We start from the raw sequence: 16,690 nt of genomic DNA on the forward strand, positions 1-16,690 counted from the left end.
TCACTCGGCATCGGAGCAGCTCTAGCCATTGAGATCAAGCTACATGGAAAAGTCGAGATCCGCTGTGATATTCCCCCATCGTGCATAGAGCCAGTCGATCGGCGGTCGATTCTTCGGCTTCCAAGGCCCTGTATTGCCGCATACTGGTAGCCTTCGCTCTGCTTCGCGGACGTACGTGGATTCCAGCTGCCATATGCTCCGAGTACCATGAGCAGCAACGGCCTCGGGCACACGCGGTACTACAGACATGGCCCCCTGACGCTTCATGTAGCTCATCAGCCGTACCAGATACATGGCGGTATTGTCGGCTCCCACGGTCCAGGAGTTATTGGTATAGCCCAGCATGAACATCATGTTTGGAACTCCATCCAGCATACAGCCATTCCAGGCGAATCTCCCACCCCAGGCACGTTGCTTGCCGTCTACTTGAATTTCGATGCTGCCACCTAGCACCATACGATGGCCGGTGGCAGTAACGATTACGTCGGATTCCACCGTTTCGCCGCTGCGCATCCGGATGCCGTGCTCTGTCACAGTGTCGATATCGCCCGTGATCAGCCGAACGTTCGGTCGATGGAATGCCTGGTAAAATGCCCCGTTCGGGTCCAAGCATAGCCTCTGTCTCCAGGGGTCATATCGTGGGGTGAAATGAGGGTCCACGGGAACGTTGGCCGGCAATTTCCTTTGCCGCGGCCCGGGCGAGACCGTCCCGAACCACATGGGGATAGCGACTGGAGAACAAAACGAGGAGATACGATTGTATCAGCCAGTATAGCCATCTGCATGGGAGCACCAATCCGCGGGGCAGCCACGTGAGGGTATCGTCGTCCTGGCATGGTCTTGCCGCCACGTAGGTCGGGCTTCGCTGGATCATGGTGACATGGCCGGCTTCCTTGGCGATCGCGGGCAGGAGGGAGACGGCTGTGGCACCGCTCCCGATGAGGGCCAGCCTCTGGCCCGCGTAGTAGAAATTTTGGGGCCAAAGTTGAGGGTGAACGATTCGGCCTTTGAACTTGTCAAGCCCTGGAATGTCAGGCGCAAGGGGCGACTCGTAGTCGACATAGCCAGTGCCTATGATGATCCAGCGGGCAAGGTAACGCCGGTGCTGTCCTTGGCCGTCGGCCGTTACCCCCCATTCTTGGCGCTGCGAGCTCCAATCGACCCGGGAGACTTTGTGTTGGAACCGAACATGGTCGTCTATGTGGTACTTTGAGACGGCGTCATGCAGGTACTCCATGATCTCGCTACCTTGGGCAATTGGCTTCGTAAAAGGCCAGCGGTGCCAGGCCAGCCCGTAGGTGTAGATCTGGCTGTCGGACCGGACCCCTGGGTATCGGAACTGGTCCCAGACCCCTCCGATACTGTCGCGGCCATCGAGGATGACGAAGCTGGCATCGGGCTGCTGTTTCATGAGACGATACGCGCAGTTGATGCCCGAGATGCCGGCTCCGACGATGATAACATCGAAGGACTCGGAGTTGTTTGGGTCTGCTTTAGTGGCAGACATTTGAGGGCAGATTGAAATAAGCAAGGATCGATATGATATTGAGGATGTAGGAACCGAGGGACCCAAAAGATCAATACAATTGCGGAAGCGTTGTTATACATCCTTCACCCCTCCCCTCCATACCTCGGCATCTCAAAGCACGTATGTGGCGAGGATTGGTTCATCCGGGCCCAGGCGAAGGGTAAAGTACACCTCGGCCAGTGGTTGCTCCGGACTGGAAGGTTACACCGAACGAAGACCATTTCCCTAAGGCAGGTTATGAACTGCCTATTTGATCGACATTGAAGCTTGAATACTTACCTCCCTTGTATGACGGGGTGAGCTACTTGCCATGACTTCGGACGATACACTTATTAGTTATTTGTTTCGTGTGCAAACTGCAAGCATCTGTTAGCGTCAGAGGAAACGTCGACAGTTGACACCATGCAAGTCAATGCATCGCTTCATGCGGTATGAAACTCTAAAGGCAAGGCCGCCTGGTGCGTAGCAGTTCGACTATTTGTCAGAGTCTCTATTACTGATGGGCCGCACACCTAGCCCCTTTTAAGCCTCACGACGGCCGACGCGGTCGTAGGCGGCAGACAGGGAATCAGTGCTATTTACCCTGTCATATTGTGATTCTCTTTATAATATATCCATCTCGTCCCTTCTTGCTTTCGTTTTCTCCGGATAGTTATATGATACTCGTATAACTATCATTGTCAACGAAGCTGGGTAGGAGGATCGGGATATCTTGACTTTGCACTGGAAACCTCCACCACCACGTTTCTATTTCGTAGTCACGTCGGTGCAGTAGAAGGAAAGCTCAGTCTACACATACTTGACCAAGTGAGTTACAACCTTTGAATCGAACTTGCCGCTTGCTCTAACGGTAGTAACGTTTGTTAATTGTACTTGAGGCATAAGGCTGGTCCCCGACATGGCGTCGGTGACTAGATTGACGGTTTGCGTCAGTGGCGTCCTCCTGCAGGTTCAAACCGGGCGCAGCCATTAAGGTAATCTGAGAGATTTCCGACTACGTTGCCAGTATAATCATGTTTCCCCGGTAGCTTGCTTCGCTTAAACTCAATTAGCATCTCAAGAACCAAGAGTTCATCACGCTTTCCGCCACGCGACATATCCCCTATCACCTCCAGATGCAGGCGCGAGATGAAGAAGGCGATATCCATCCTCGCCTTTGCGATGGACGCCAACCGTGGAGCAGAATGCAGGACTTCCCGAAGCCATACTATCTGGCTTACGACCAGCTCTACACTAACAGACATTGTCTAATCTGCATGCATGTCCTTCCGGCAGTCAACACTCGCATTCCTGATTCAGTCCTCCAGTCTATCCCGCATTCTAGACTTGGGGTGGATATCTTAGGCCCCATCGATATAAACGGTGTCGATAGCAATATCCTAGCCAGTGGTTGGGAACAAATTCGGGAAAAGCGTATCGCACAGAACCTACCTCTGGGGATTTGGATAAGCCTCAACGTCTCGATTGAGCCAGAGCCAGACGACCCGACGCAAGCCGGACCAGGTCTTCATAGGTTGAGGACGACGCCCGTCGTCAGTCTAACAACCCGTTTACGAGCTTACTACACATGCGACGGCACATTGTCCGGGGTGGAAAATGGGGACGTACCCCATTTCGATACATCTACTCTGAAAAGGCTGGCTTCGATTCTGCGAAGAAAGCCACGGGGCTCAATGCATGGGCAGAGCCGAGATGGCGTCCAAGGGTGCGTTCGCTAATTTCAGAGTCTGTGGCATCATCTTTTCTAACATGATAGTTCAATGGAGTAGAAAACATGCTTCCTGGCTTTCGTCTTATTGATACTCACTCCTGCAGCATTGTCCAACCAGACACGCCGGTGCCTTTTGTTGCCTTAAGTTACATGTGGAGTTCAGGCGGTGCTGGTTCTTGTGATATCAAACTTGAAAAAGCCAAGATTTCGCTCCTCGAGAATCCAGGAAGCCTTACTGAAAGTAGGCTACCCAAGCTCATTCTGCATGCCATGTCTCTGTGCCGAGAGCTAGGAGAGGAGTTTCTCTGGGTCGACCGGCTCTGCATTGTTCAGGACGACCAGGACCTGAAGTCCGCGCAGATTGAAGCTATGGGTTCAATATATCGTTCGGCCTCCTTCACTATCTTTGCAGCTCTCAACTCCCGGACGCCGGGTATGGGTCTGCCAGGCCATGCGGGGCAGGCCAGACGACCGTGGTCTTCTGCTTTTAGACCACCACTGGAGTACTACGACAAACTCAAAGTCGTGATACCGAATGGGCTACGTGTCATCGTTGACCCATTGATGTGGAATCGACGGGGCTGGACCTTCCAAGAAAGACTCTTGTCGAAGCGGCTACTATTTATCACCGAGTACCAAGCTATTTTCCAGTGCTCCTCAGGAGTAGCCGAAGAGGAGTTGACGTGGGATTGGAACTACTCACGAATCCAGTCTACACAAGAAACTGAATATGGCCGCAGAACCTCAACGAGATGGAACGACGACTCCACAACTCCACGATTTCCGGCAGAACCGGGGCTTCTCTTGATGCCTGGCCAGGTAGAAGACCAGTGGGACAACAACCAGTTTCCGCCAGATGTACCGACCTTTGCAAGCTACAAGCGCTCGGTAAAGGATTACAGCTCGCGTCAGCTTTCGCTTGAGACTGATATACTAAACGCGTTCAGCGGCGTCGCTAATGTTATGGCTACTGGATTTGGTTCGCGCATGCTCTTCGGTCTGCCAGAAAGGTTTTTGCCCCAATGTCTTTTATGGACCTGCGACGGTCCGTCTGTAGGGAGGGGAGATCGCATCACTATCCCAAGTTGGAGTTGGGCGTCATGTGCCAAGCCTATAGACTACGGCTGGAACAGCAGCGACTTTGGCTTCGGTGAAGATGCTAACATGTGCAGTATTGTGCAATACTACTACCAGGATCCCGACGAGGGACTACGAGAGCTTGCAACCGAGCAACGATGGGATGCACCAAGAAACGACAATCGGTAAGCTCAGTGAGCTAGACGAGTTACCCCCCGTACAATATGGAAACATCCTGCCCGGAGAGTGTCGACCTAATCTGATTTGGCGCAATTCTGTCCACAACCCATGGCAGGCCGCTTCCCGTGCTGCACACGACAAAAAGACTATCAGTCTGGCCGCTGCGTTCCCCGGAGCACTGGTGTTCAACACAACTGTCGCCTCCTTAAAGATCGGGAACCTCAATGGCGAGGGCGATGCGGCAGAAGAAACACCCGAGAACGCGGATATCTGCAACGCCGCAAGAGAGAGAGTTGGGCGCCTTGCTAGGATGGGCCGCGACTGGATCCGCGCTCGGCAGAGCTCGGATGAAAACGAGAAAATGTTCGACTTCATTATTCTGTGCGGCAGTCTGGCGCCTTATGGACATCGCCAATGGCTCGTTCGGGGTGGGCAGTCCAAGTCCATATGGCAACTGCAGGGGATGCTCGTGGAGCGCCTGCCATATAAGCCCTTCATTGCCCGACGAGTGGATATTGGGATGGTCTCGGTGTGCCTATGGAATAAATGCAACCCTAGGTGGGAAACTGCCATCCTCTACTAGATTTCTATGATATTATAGTATGGAAATGAGATGGCCAAGTAGGTAGGCAGGATAGCTTAACATATCCCTTGTTGATTTCACTGTGTATTGGGGTGACTTGCTCGTCGGTGGGAATGAGTCATTTCCTCGGTAGCAACTTGAGTTGGAGTCGACAGAAGGAGCGCTTTTCATCTTTTGGCTATGTACTTAGGATACAACATGCTCCCGTTAATAGACATACCTTCCCAAACAGTAGGAAATGTTGAAACGCCCTCTTACATACAGCAGAAACGTGTTTGGTTCCTAAAACGCATGCAACGACGGTAGATGAGGCTATTCCGCGTTATCACATATGTCACCGGTGAAATACGTAGAGGCGTAGGAAGATATACGAACTACCCCTATTCTCAGACGCCGCGGGGTGGAATAGGGTTAGCTCGTATATTTCAGGGTAGCTCGCAAATCCACCCCGCCAGTCTTCGACCCGAGGCGCTACCCAAGGGTGCAGTGGCAAGTGGCATGATGATCACTGTAGGTATTGCTGAATTATGACTACCCATTCAATATCTATTTATTAAAGTTATCTTGTTTTGGAAGGAATTAATTATCAGCTGTTGGCAGAGACAGTAAACATACTGACTCAAGCCCTCAGGCACGCTTATATCATGTCTACATACACCGGGGGGGGGATACCGTAAACCATGATAAGGTACTTTCCGACCCTCAGCTGGCATCGCTATCGCTGCTGGTAGTTGTTGTTGTGGTCGTCTCCGTAGTGCTTTCCGACTCCGACTCCGACTCACACGCAGCCGCCTTATTTTTATCTGCAACGCGGGCACTGCGATGCCTCCTCCTTCTTACGGGCTTCCACTGGGCCGTCTTCAACTTCCACATTGCCGTGCTTCGGCTGATGGACTTTCGCCAATTGCTGATACTGATGTTCCCGCCGTTGCTATTTCCCCTAATGGATGTGTAAGATATTGATATAGTAAGTTGAAAAAGATATGGAAAGTACACTTACCGACTTCTACCGCCTTGTGGGCTATTAGCATCGACGTCAGCATCACATTCCACCACCCCGTCGAGTTCTCTGACCCCCGGCAAGTACGTCCGCGTCATATCGCCGATTTGTCTGTTGAGCATCGATGGGGCGGCGGCAGCACCGGCGGCGGCTGGTGCTCTCTGCTGCTGCCCCTGAGCAGCGTTGTTGGCGTTTTGCGGGTTATTGTTGCCGCCGATCTCCCGTACGCCCGGGAGGTATGTACGGGTATTGTCACCTAGTTGCCGGTTTAGTACCGAGGGAGCTGGAACTGGAGCTGCTACCGGTTTGGCAACGTTGTTGTTGCCGACGGCGCCGCCAGGGGTCTTCTCTCGTACGCCGGGGAGATAGGTCCGGGTGTTATCGCCCAATTCGCGGGCCAGCACCGAGGGCACAGCCACGTTGTTGTTATTCTTGTTGACGATAACAACCTTTCCTCCCTGGACACGGGAGAGGCGTGTACGGGTGTTATTCCCCACGCCCCGAGCTACTGCAACGGGCGCTGGTGCTGGCGCTGGTGCTGCTGCTACCTTGGCATTGTTGGCGACGACAACCTGCCGGGCGCCAAGAAGTTTCGTTCGCGCGTTGTCACCAACGCCCAGGGCGGCGAGGTTGTTATTGTTAACCTTGGAGGCTGGTGGCAGGTGCGCCGGTGCTGGTACTACAGCAGGAGCAGGAGCAGGAGCTACTAATAACGGCTTCCGGGATATCTGTTGTGCTCGTGGACTCTGCTTTTGCTGTGCAGGAACGATATTCCTGGAGATAAGAGAGCGGCCGCTGGTTGTGGGTTATTGCCGGGGTTGCGTGGCTGTTGCGGCGGTAGGGGCTTGGGGGCAGCCTTTGGCACTGCTACTGCTGGTTGTGGTGCTGGTTGCGGTTGCTGTTTCTGAAGTGCTGGCTGCTGCCGTGCTGACTGCTGCTGCAGTGATTGTTGTACTGGTGGCTGTTGTTGCTGTGGTTGTTGTCTTACAGCCGGCTGTTGTTGCTGTGGCCGTTGTTGTGGTACAGCTGGCTGCTGTTGATGTTGTGGTAGCTGCGGTACTGGCTGTTGCAGTCGTAGGGCAGGTGCCTTTGCAACAGCAAGATCCGACCTCGGTTTTGATGGGATTTGCGGCTGTGGCTGCGGTGATAGGGGATTACTTGTCGCTTTTGGCATCACTGGAGCCGGCTTCGGGCTTAAGGGGTTCAGGGGCTGGGGTGCTGGTGATGATTTCTGCTGTAGTAATATAGGCCCTTTTGCAACAGGACCTGGCTTCACTGGACTTCGCGGTGTTGATGCTACTGGAGGAGCTGCTTTCGGGCTCAAGGGAATCTTAGGCTGCGATGCCGGCACCGGTTGGTGCTGTTGCTGTTGCTGAGGGACAGACCCCTTTGCGGTATTAGGAACTGATCGTGAAATGGAGCCGCTGGGAGGTTGTTGTGGTGGTGATGCTTTGACTACAGATTGCTTTGCTGTGGGCGCCGTGGGCTTAGGACTGACATGACTATTTGGCTGCGCTGCCGGCGGTATCTTCGCAGAACTACCAGCTGTTGGGGGAGCTAGCCTTGGACCTGGTGTACTGCGTGGTTGCTGGGATACTTTTGGTGCTGATGGTGTTGCTACGGGAGTGGCCGGCTTCGGCTCGATAGAGTGTTTTGGTTGCGCTGTCTGTGGTGTTTTCGTGGAATTAACTGCAGTGGCCGAGGTTGGCTTGGGACTCGACTGTGATTTCGGCTGTGAGGGACGTGGTGGATTGTTGTTGGAGGTAACTGCATGGTTCCGGCCTGAAGAGTTGCGTGGTCGTGGTTTTGGTGAAGGTGGTTGGGTTAACATCCATGATAGTATGGATGGCCTACCCGGGCTCGGTGACCTACGGTACCTTGACCGTCTTGATGGGCTAGATGGTTCTGGTGACTCTGAAGAGGACCTAGGTTCCCACCATGATGAGGATACTGACGAAGACCGTCTGATACTTGATGGTCTAGGCGATCTAAGCGGTGTGGAGGGTCTGGGCGGCCGTGGTGGTAGAGATGGCCTTCGTGTGTTCGGCCGCTTTGATGATTCTCTCCTTTTTTTACTTCTTCTCCGGGACCTGCGTTTTCGTCGGCGTTTGTCTGACGCAGACTCTCCTGTAAGCTTGTGGTATAGCGATACGACTGGTTTGAGCAACCCCGATACCATCTTGCTTCTTGGCATCTTGGTGTTTGTCGGGACTCCAGGGGCAATAACAGACTGTGCTGCAGACCCAAGATTAGAATCTTTTTTGGGTACGGCCTGCAGACGACTTGTTCGAACCGCTCTAGTCACGCATGCAACAATCTCGCTGGGCAGCATGGGTTCAGCGTCCAGTGGATAGGGGTTGACGCTGCCGGATTCCGAAGACGTTGCATGCGACGGCGGAGGGTTGTGTTCGTTCACTTGCCGTCTTCTAACGTTATTTGTCGCGGCGTTGCTCGCTATACCCCCCCTTTCTGGCCAAGATCCAGGGTCTCGACTTTTCCCATTTCGTCTTCGTCTTCGCCTTTGCCTCCTTTTCACTCCATGTCTTGACCTCAATCGCCTTCCCCCAAGTTCCTTACTCGACATCGTATTATCATGTTGAATCCTCGAAGGCGAACCAGCTTCCCGAAGCTGCGAACTCGGGATGATCCCTTGTCTCACAAGAAACCCCAGCGCTTCTTCAGTCGAGCAATTCTCGTCGTTCTGTTCCATCCACACTAGGACCCTATTGCGAACCGCATCGTGAGGCTCCGGATAGGCGGTGGAAGAGCCTGGGCCCCGCCGGCTCCGGTGGCGTGTTGGACTTGACTGTCGAGTTGTTACCTGCCGACTTCTGCGGGGTTTCGTTTGCTTGTATGAGTGCCGCCTCCGCTTCGACGGCGGCCTACTCGGACTCCCTGTGGTGTGCTTCATTGACCCCTGGCAGCGGCCTGGTGATGTGCTGTTACTTAGACGTCCACCCTAAATCAGGAAATGCCAGCGGTCGGACAGTGGGCCTAATAGCATGCGCTTCTTTGACTTGAATCAGCTTTGAAAATAAGAAATAATGACTACTATGCACCTATCCGTTGTTGAAAAGCCAAGGGTATGACATAGATTATATCTTGCCTCATAGCGATATTCCATTATTACGCCGTGGACGTATGCCTCTTATTTGTATCAACACAGACGAGCTTATTAGGGGAGATTGCTGTTCGTAGTAGCACAGTTTCGCGGGAAGGACTATGGTTAGTCACAATAAAGGTGTAGAGTCATTATGAATGCGATACGGTATGTGTCGTAGGGTACCACCATAGTGATGCGATCTATGATACAATCAAGTCTATAGCCAGGTTTTCTGTTTCATGTTTTAGCGACCCAAGCTGTATGTACAAACGTTTCGGTTTTCCGCAGCCTGCAATTACGTACTTTATCCCTCATCCTTTTACACCCCCCTGAGCAGAGTCTGATCCCGTTTGTCAACAGGGGTATATCGGTCGGCCAGAACCTCCTCCACGCTCTTGTCTGTCCAGCTGGGTCCCTCATATCGCTGTCGTAATGCCTGCTCCACTGGTGAGAACTGCTCGTCCACTTTGTTCTCCAGCTTCTCACCGGCCTCTCCAGCCTTTGTCTTGACGAAGCCGATTGCCTCCTTGCCCTTCTGGAAGCCGGATCCGAGAGCGCTGAAGATGGATCCCTTGGCCTCCTCGGCCTTCTGCTCGCCCTTGGTCACGGCTTCGGCACCGCGAGCCTTGGCATCCGCATAGGCGCTCTTGGCCGCCTTCGCAACGTTGCCCGCCTTCTCGCTCGCGGCGTCGCGGGCCCAAGCCGTCTCCCTGCGGGCCTCCTCCCGGGCGTCGCGGACCTTGGGCGCCACCGTCTTCCTCCCCTCTTCGCCGGCCTGCCCCGCCTCGGAGAAGACTCGCGTCCACAGGTGGCCCACGACGTCCTCGGCCTCCTCGCGCACCGCGGTCCAGTCCTTGTGCTGGGCCCAGCGCACGGCGCCCTCGACCTCGGTGTTCCAGCGGTCCTTGGCCGTGTCGAGCAGGTTCTGGCGCTCGCGCGCCGCGAGCTCGGCCCGCGTGGGCGGGTGCACGGGGGGCAGCGGGTCGGTCAGCCCCGATATCAGGTCCGTCTGGGCGCGCAGGACGGCGGATTGGCGTTCGCGGTTGCGTTGGTGGGCTAGGACGGTCAGGTAGGCGACGCCCAGGGTCAAGGTGACGCCACCAGTCTATATAAGTCAAGATAAATAACTGTTAGCCTCGAGCGTTTCTGTTGTTTCATTGCAAGTATATCTTCGATACATAGGGCAGCACCCCAAGGTTGGGGGTGGGAGGGCATGACATGACGTACGAAGCCGGTGGTGAAGCCCATGTTGAGCAATTAGCTGGAGCGCACAGCGGCGCGAAGATATTGGAACGGTTCAATTGAGGATAATTAAAGAAACACAACGAATGGAGTGACTGTCGCTATCGATTTGTGATTGAGGACCTAAAATTGCCCTGAAAAGTGAGAGGTGGTAGGGACTGGCGACGTTGATCTCTGCAGGAAAGCAGGGATGACGTTTGACAGCAGAGATCGTAAAGTCGCTCTGCTTCTTTGGACGAGCTCCAGCTATTGACGAAATTCCCCGGGACGGTGGTCGCAATTGGCTGGGTCGGCCACCAAAAAGCCGGGATTGCAGGTAGCTCTCGGTCCGGCAGCGCTAAAAGCTAGGTAGGTACTGTACCTATCACATTGTACCCCCCAAAATTTTGGCTGGTGAGAGCCTCAATCAACCCCCATCGGTCCAATTAAGCACGGGTTTGCCGACAGACAGCCCAGCCTACACATCCTCATTCGACCAGCTGTCCAACCCGAACGAGGAATTGTTCGACTTTTCCAATTCACCAACGAATACGCTCGGAAGCGGTCCAGCAGAAACACAATGGCCGGCGGCGTAGTCAAATACCGCCACCTGTCGCGAGGCAGCGCCCACCGTCAGGCTCTCCTGCGCAACCTGGTTACCTCCCTCGTCAAGCACGAGTCGATCCAGACGACATGGGCCAAGGCCAAGGAGACGCAGCGCATGGCCGAGAAGCTCATCACATTGGCCAAGCGGAACAACGAGACGAGTAAGCGGAAGGCCCACGGAATACTATATGTACGTAGCAGCTATGATTCCACTTTCCCAATTACAACAACACATGCTCTCGGCCAGGCAGGCTATAACCAAGGTTCTGTCTGTACAGAACCATATATATTCAAGATTTATAAAGGAATGATGGAACCAGTCGCCAGTCTGGTCTCCGCCAGCATGCGAGGACGATAGTAGCAGAGGGGGCAAGAAAAGCTTACTGATATATATACCCTTTACCAACACCACAGACCCCCGACGACCTGATGCCCAAACTCTTCACGGAGCTCCGAGAGCGGTACGCCGCCCGCCCGGGCGGCTACACGCGCGTGCTGCGGACGGAGCCCAAGTCGACGTACGACCAGGCGCCCTCGGCGATCCTCGAGTTCGTCGACGGGCCCAAGGACATGCGCTTCCACATGACGGCGGCGCGCGTGGCCAAGGACCAGCTGCTGGGCCGGCCGTTCAACAAGCTGACGCTGCTGAACCGCAAGAAGGTGACGCAGTTCCGCGGCGCCTCGGCCGGCCGCGCCGCCGGCAAGCAGGAGTTCAACGACATGGTCGAGCGAATGAAGGGGCTCAAGATGGTCACCAACGGCGTGGATATGCTGTCGGCGGCGGCGCGGCGTGCAGGAGCCGCGGGTGCGGAGAAGGGTCTGGAGAAGAGTGCGTGAGCGGGTGAGTGGCGGCGGCAAGGCGGCGGCAGGCAGCGGACATGACCGGTCGAGGAGGTGAGGCTAGTGTACCTCCTCGTGGGCTCTAAATGTGAGATACGCTTCACCTGGTCGTTCAGCAGAGACAATATCTGGGACGATATCTGGGGCATTGTCAAGCAAGACTTATAAACTAAAAAAATACCAAGCACGCTGTACTATACACAAACACCAAGCTACGGGGCTGCAACGGCCAGGGTTTCTGTACGAATTGAGTGTACATATTAAGACAAGACGATAGACTGCCTACATAGTGAACGTCCTATCACCTTGAACTATCTTGTCAACTTATCTAAATCCGTTTTATATGAAATCAAAGGTATCACCATGCTCCCGTATCATCTTGCCCACCCGTTTGGAGCCGACAATCCTCTCCAGCTTCAAGACGTCGTACTTGGAGAAGAGGACGCGCACGGTGCCCTGGCCCGGCTCCAGCTTGAAGTCGTGCTCGCTCTTGGCGAGGAAGCCGCCGACGATCTCCTTGTAGAATAGAGGGTTGTCGGGCAGGCCGTACATGATGACGCGGCGGACGCCCGTGAGCATGTAGCGGCGGAAGTGGTGTGCGCGCTCCGTGTACAGCAGGACCTTGTGGCGGCCGTTGACGAAGTGCGAGCGCGCGCGCGACGCCTCGGGCATGTCGGCATACTCGGAGATGGTGCCGAACGTCAGGCTGGCCGCGGCCGGGCTGGTGGCGAAGTAGTTGCGCACGCGCACGAAGTCGAGGTACGACGGCACGTAGAGGAGCGTGCCGTCGACGTCCTTGGCGCGTTTGGCCAGCGTCGGCACGATGGCGCTGACGAAGTACTCGAAGCGCGCGTCGGGCTCGGCCGCGACCGAGGCGGCGTCGAAGCGCGAGAAGGTCTGCTTCACCTTGACGCCGAGTTCCTGGATGGTGCCCGGGTACTCTGGCTGCATGCGGACTCGGCCCGCCCAGTTCTGGCACTGCCGATGGAGCTCTTGGAGCTCGGGGGTATTGAAGGCGGAGAAAATGAGGCTTTGCCGGTAGTTCTGGGCTTGTTTCTCGAGATACCACTCCCTCACACGACTGAAGTCGCAGTCGTGCGCTTCGCGAGGCTGCAGGTTGAGGTGCTCGAAGATGAACTCGACATGTTCCCAGTTTTGGTTAAGGAGAGCATCGGCCTGGTCTACTATGACCATTTCGATGGAGCTCAGATAGTCATAGTCCATTTTCTTGTCCTTGCCTTCCTCGGATCCAATGGCCAAACGCAGGCCAAGTGGACTGGTTATGAGGATATCTGAGCTATAGAATTGTGAAAAGTACTTGATGGTTTTCCTGGTGAACTTGACGCCGAGTCGGAACATGTCGTCATCGTTACCCTCAAAGAGATCTCGGAAGTCCTCGGGCCTATCAGAAGAGAACTTGGAGTCTTTGTCTACATAGGTGTCGTCAAATCGTTTCCTGTTCTCCTGCTGATCCGGTTCGCAGATGGCGCAAATCTCCTTGACCATGTTGACAGCAGACTGGCGGGTAGGCAGAAGCATCAGAACCTTCGGACGGGTAAACCCCTGGTCTTTTGGCTCGAAGTCGCTGGCGGTGCCTTCCTTGGAGAGTTTGGCATTGTTTTTGATGACTCTATCTCGAGTCTTGAAGATATGGTTGACTGCATGAAGACAAGCCAGACGTCGCAGTTTCCCTCCATTTTTCGGCGTCCGGTTGCAGAAGAGCAGGTCGTTATATCCAAAGGTGATAGGGTACAGAACCTGTTCCAATTTGTCTAAGGTTGGCTTTTTTGCAGCTGCCTCGTGTAGCCTGTGCTTCAACTTCAGACTTGAGGTATCAGGCATGAGTGATAATGGTCGTTCGGAGTCGCTAGGAGCCTTCCCAGGCACACTCCTCGTAAGTCTCCAGCCGTTGAGCTCCGCTTGCGTGACGGAATACTCATTGGCTTTGACCGCTTTGATTCGTTTCGAGACTTCGGCTTCATCTGGGATAGAGAAATGAGTCTCGAATGGATCTGAAGTATCGGGAGCGTCATCTTCGTCGTCGTCTTCATCATCCAGGGTCATCTCGGCATCAAGACCCTCTTCAGGCTCCTCGTCTACCACATCGACGTCCTTGTCCTCGGTTTCCTCCTCGGACTCAGGCTCTATTTTCCTGTCGTTTGCTTGGCCTTTCATCGCCATTTTGATGACTGATCTTCCGGCGCTTGTTGCTGGGGGCAGTCTGCTTTGCGAAACTGCTCATCAAGGCCATATATGCCTTGGTGGGGGCAACTTGTTGCTCCTCGTCTTCTGAATCATCTTCCTGCTCAAGGTCCTCTTCTGAGGGGGAGTCCTCCCCAGAGTCTTCATCTTCCGGGTCTCTGTTATACAGTGTCAGAATCAAGATGGATGAAGTCGTTGTTTCTCATGTCACTTACTGAACTTCTGCAAGTCGTGCTTTGTTGAATTTTGGCCCAGGTACTCTCTTTTGAACATTGGCTTTTCCACCTCGGCCACGGGGCCTAGAGCCTCCTCTCATGGCAACCTGACGTCCTTTTGGGGCCATATTTCCTGGCAAGTGAAACGAAGATTATGAATGGATTATTAGACTTTTATTTTTATCTCGTTGTAACAGAAACCTCGGTCTACCTAAGAAAAAAAGAAGTCCAGCCTTGCAGATGATCTCCACAGTTTTGATGGATAGCCTTGCTCTAAGCTTCTAGCTTACCAAGAACCGAAGCTAATTGAATGTACCTGCCTGAAGTACCCCGAACTTTTTTTCAGCAGCAGATCTCTTATCAGCCACCTTATCTTAGCGCGCACAACCCCTCGGTTTAGAAAGCAGCAGTGGTACACTTTGAAAATTCGTGTGGAATAATTCGAGAGTGGGCTGAATGGCAAAAGCTACGAAAACTGGGTCCCCTGCTAAGGCGCTGTCCAACGAACTTGGTTTGGCTGCAGAGTGTGTGTGTGGAAGAGAGAGAGAGAGCGCAAGAGATTTGAAGTCAGATCCAATCCCAACTTCTCGTACCCCGGGCCACTTCTTAGAGAAAGAGAATCGCCAGTCCCCCTCCTGACCTTCGACTTGTTCGATAACTGGCATTCCAAACCACCCAACATGGCCGTGGATCAAGAGTCCTTCCTTCATATGTCGCGGCCTCTGGCGCCCACCGTCAACATCCAGAGCAACATTGCCCCGCTCTCGGTCAACATCCAACCCCAAGTACGTTTGCTTCCTCACGATGGCTTCCTTGATGTTCTTGCATGACATGATGGCCATTTGGTACTTTCGTCATGGCTTCAAATGACGTTCTTGATTGTGTCTATCCTATGCTACAATGTGACCAAAGCAACCACCGACCTAGCTAACACACATGATCTGTTAGGCTATCCTTTCCATCCTCGACCATGCCGTCCGTCGCGATGAACCCGCCACCGAAACGACCTCACCTCGCGTTATCGGCGCTTTGATAGGAACTCGCTCCGACGATGGCAGTGAGCTTTCCGTGTCATCTGCCTTCGCCATCCCCATACCGAGAATGAGGACCAGGTCGAGGTTGATGTCGAGTACCAGAAGAACATGCTGTCGCTGCACCTGAAGGCCTCGCCGCGCGAAACATTACTGGGCTGGTACACGACTTCGCATGAACTTAACAGCTTCAGCGCGCTCATCCAGAACTTCTTCGCGAGCCCCGAGACCGGCACCTTCCCCCACCCGGCTGTCCACTTGACCGTCTCGACGGATCCCGGTGCCGACGTTCAGCTCAAGTCCTACATCTCCGCCCCCGTCGCCGTCAACGCCGAGCGGGCCGCCGAGAGCTGCCTGTTCATCCAGGTGCCCCACAGAGTTTCTTACAACGATGCCGAGCGATCAGCACTGGAGCTGATTTCCTCCGCCAAGGACACCGAGTCCCGCACCACCACCATCCCCTCAGACGTTGAAGGCCTTGCACGGTCCCTCGAGTCCATGAGTGACCTGTTGGAGCGTGTATCGGGCTACGTCGGCGAGATCCTGGACGAGGAGCGGGAGCCCAACAACGCTCTCGGTCAGTACCTGATGAGCGCCCTGTCCTTGGCCCCCAAGGTCGACCCCTCTGCCATTGAGCACGACTTCAACAACCACATCCAGGACGTCTTGATGGTCAGCTACCTAGCCAACAGCATCCGTACCCAGATTGATCTCAGCCAGCGTCTTGCGACAGCAGTCTTGAGCGACGAGAAGGTCGACAAGGATGACACCAAGGGCGAGAAGGGTGAGGGAGGCGGCCGGGGCGGACGTGGTGGCCGAGGTGGCCGCGGTGGCCGTGGCGGTAGAGGTGGACGTGAACCGCGTGAGCCTAGGGAGCCCAGAGAGCCCCGCGAACCCACCGAGTGAACTCGACCTCAAGCAATCATTTGAAGGGTTACTTGCGGTTTCTTGAGTAATAGCTCTAGCCTCTAACGGTCCACACAGCCCCGCCAAGATACCAGCAAGGAACCCAGAACGGCTGGCACAAACCAATCATTTATCGTCCAGTCAGCGTTCCGGTCCCTTAAGATTAAGGGGCTTCCAGCGACTGGGACTTCGAGGTTCGTCATTTATTAGGAACCTCGGAATTGCATGATTAGGAGTAGGGACAAAAAGCAAGCAGCATCTCATGACTCTTCTTCGAGATCATTTCTGTGAGATAGATATACTAAGGCGTTCTAAGTCCGGTTTGGGATGTGACATGCCTCTAGAACGAGCAATGAATTGTTTAACAAAAATTCATAACATGACCATTTCCAGGATTATTGAGTCCGGTCCCCCTTTCGCAGCGCCAAATATAATCCCCTCTCAGTGTGGTGTAGGCACTGCATTAAACTGATGTTTATATAAGGAT

At 54.2% G+C, this 16,690-nt stretch overlaps 7 protein-coding genes across 7 annotated transcripts; 3 read left to right on the plus strand and 4 right to left on the minus strand.

Annotated features, from left to right (window-relative positions):
- Nucleotides 1-39: 39 nt before the first annotated feature.
- PG994_004494 (Cyclohexanone monooxygenase) lies at nt 40-1,507 on the minus strand (the record flags this gene model as incomplete). Its single annotated transcript, XM_066855903.1, has 2 exons — nt 40-731; nt 802-1,507. The coding sequence occupies 2 exons, from the start codon at nt 1,505-1,507 to the stop codon at nt 40-42; spliced, it is 1,398 nt and encodes a 465-aa protein (XP_066718070.1).
- A 1,205-nt stretch (nt 1,508-2,712) lies between these two features.
- Nucleotides 2,713-5,121, plus strand: PG994_004495 (uncharacterized protein; the record flags this gene model as incomplete). Its single annotated transcript, XM_066855904.1, has 5 exons — nt 2,713-3,041; nt 3,086-3,233; nt 3,285-4,501; nt 4,650-5,025; nt 5,098-5,121. The coding sequence occupies 5 exons, from the start codon at nt 2,713-2,715 to the stop codon at nt 5,119-5,121; spliced, it is 2,094 nt and encodes a 697-aa protein (XP_066718071.1).
- Nucleotides 5,122-6,075: 954 nt separating this feature from the next.
- PG994_004496 (uncharacterized protein) lies at nt 6,076-7,910 on the minus strand (the record flags this gene model as incomplete). Its single annotated transcript, XM_066855905.1, has 3 exons — nt 6,076-6,853; nt 7,238-7,310; nt 7,361-7,910. The coding sequence occupies 3 exons, from the start codon at nt 7,908-7,910 to the stop codon at nt 6,076-6,078; spliced, it is 1,401 nt and encodes a 466-aa protein (XP_066718072.1).
- A 1,591-nt stretch (nt 7,911-9,501) lies between these two features.
- PG994_004497 (uncharacterized protein) lies at nt 9,502-10,430 on the minus strand (the record flags this gene model as incomplete). The annotated part of the gene is made up of 2 exons (XM_066855906.1): nt 9,502-10,287; nt 10,410-10,430. 2 exons carry the CDS (start codon nt 10,428-10,430, stop codon nt 9,502-9,504), a joined length of 807 nt encoding a protein of 268 aa, XP_066718073.1.
- A 553-nt stretch (nt 10,431-10,983) lies between these two features.
- PG994_004498 (mitochondrial 54S ribosomal protein bL17m) lies at nt 10,984-11,846 on the plus strand (the record flags this gene model as incomplete). Its single annotated transcript, XM_066855907.1, has 2 exons — nt 10,984-11,199; nt 11,424-11,846. 2 exons carry the CDS (start codon nt 10,984-10,986, stop codon nt 11,844-11,846), a joined length of 639 nt encoding a protein of 212 aa, XP_066718074.1.
- Nucleotides 11,847-12,188: 342 nt separating this feature from the next.
- PG994_004499 (uncharacterized protein) lies at nt 12,189-14,394 on the minus strand (the record flags this gene model as incomplete). The annotated part of the gene is made up of 3 exons (XM_066855908.1): nt 12,189-14,038; nt 14,085-14,209; nt 14,267-14,394. 3 exons carry the CDS (start codon nt 14,392-14,394, stop codon nt 12,189-12,191), a joined length of 2,103 nt encoding a protein of 700 aa, XP_066718075.1.
- Nucleotides 14,395-14,905: 511 nt separating this feature from the next.
- On the plus strand, nt 14,906-16,203 carry PG994_004500 (Eukaryotic translation initiation factor 3 subunit F; the record flags this gene model as incomplete). Its single annotated transcript, XM_066855909.1, has 3 exons — nt 14,906-15,051; nt 15,215-15,334; nt 15,367-16,203. The coding sequence occupies exons 1-3, from the start codon at nt 14,947-14,949 to the stop codon at nt 16,201-16,203; spliced, it is 1,062 nt and encodes a 353-aa protein (XP_066718076.1). The 5' UTR covers nt 14,906-14,946.
- Between the last annotated feature and the right edge of the window lie 487 nt (nt 16,204-16,690).

The sequence above is a fragment of the Apiospora phragmitis genome, assembly GCF_038363925.1.
Source record: "Apiospora phragmitis strain CBS 135458 chromosome Unknown utg000005l:1.0-4161743.0:1.0-4166827.0, whole genome shotgun sequence".
In the NCBI taxonomy this organism is placed as follows: domain Eukaryota; kingdom Fungi; phylum Ascomycota; class Sordariomycetes; order Amphisphaeriales; family Apiosporaceae; genus Apiospora; species Apiospora phragmitis.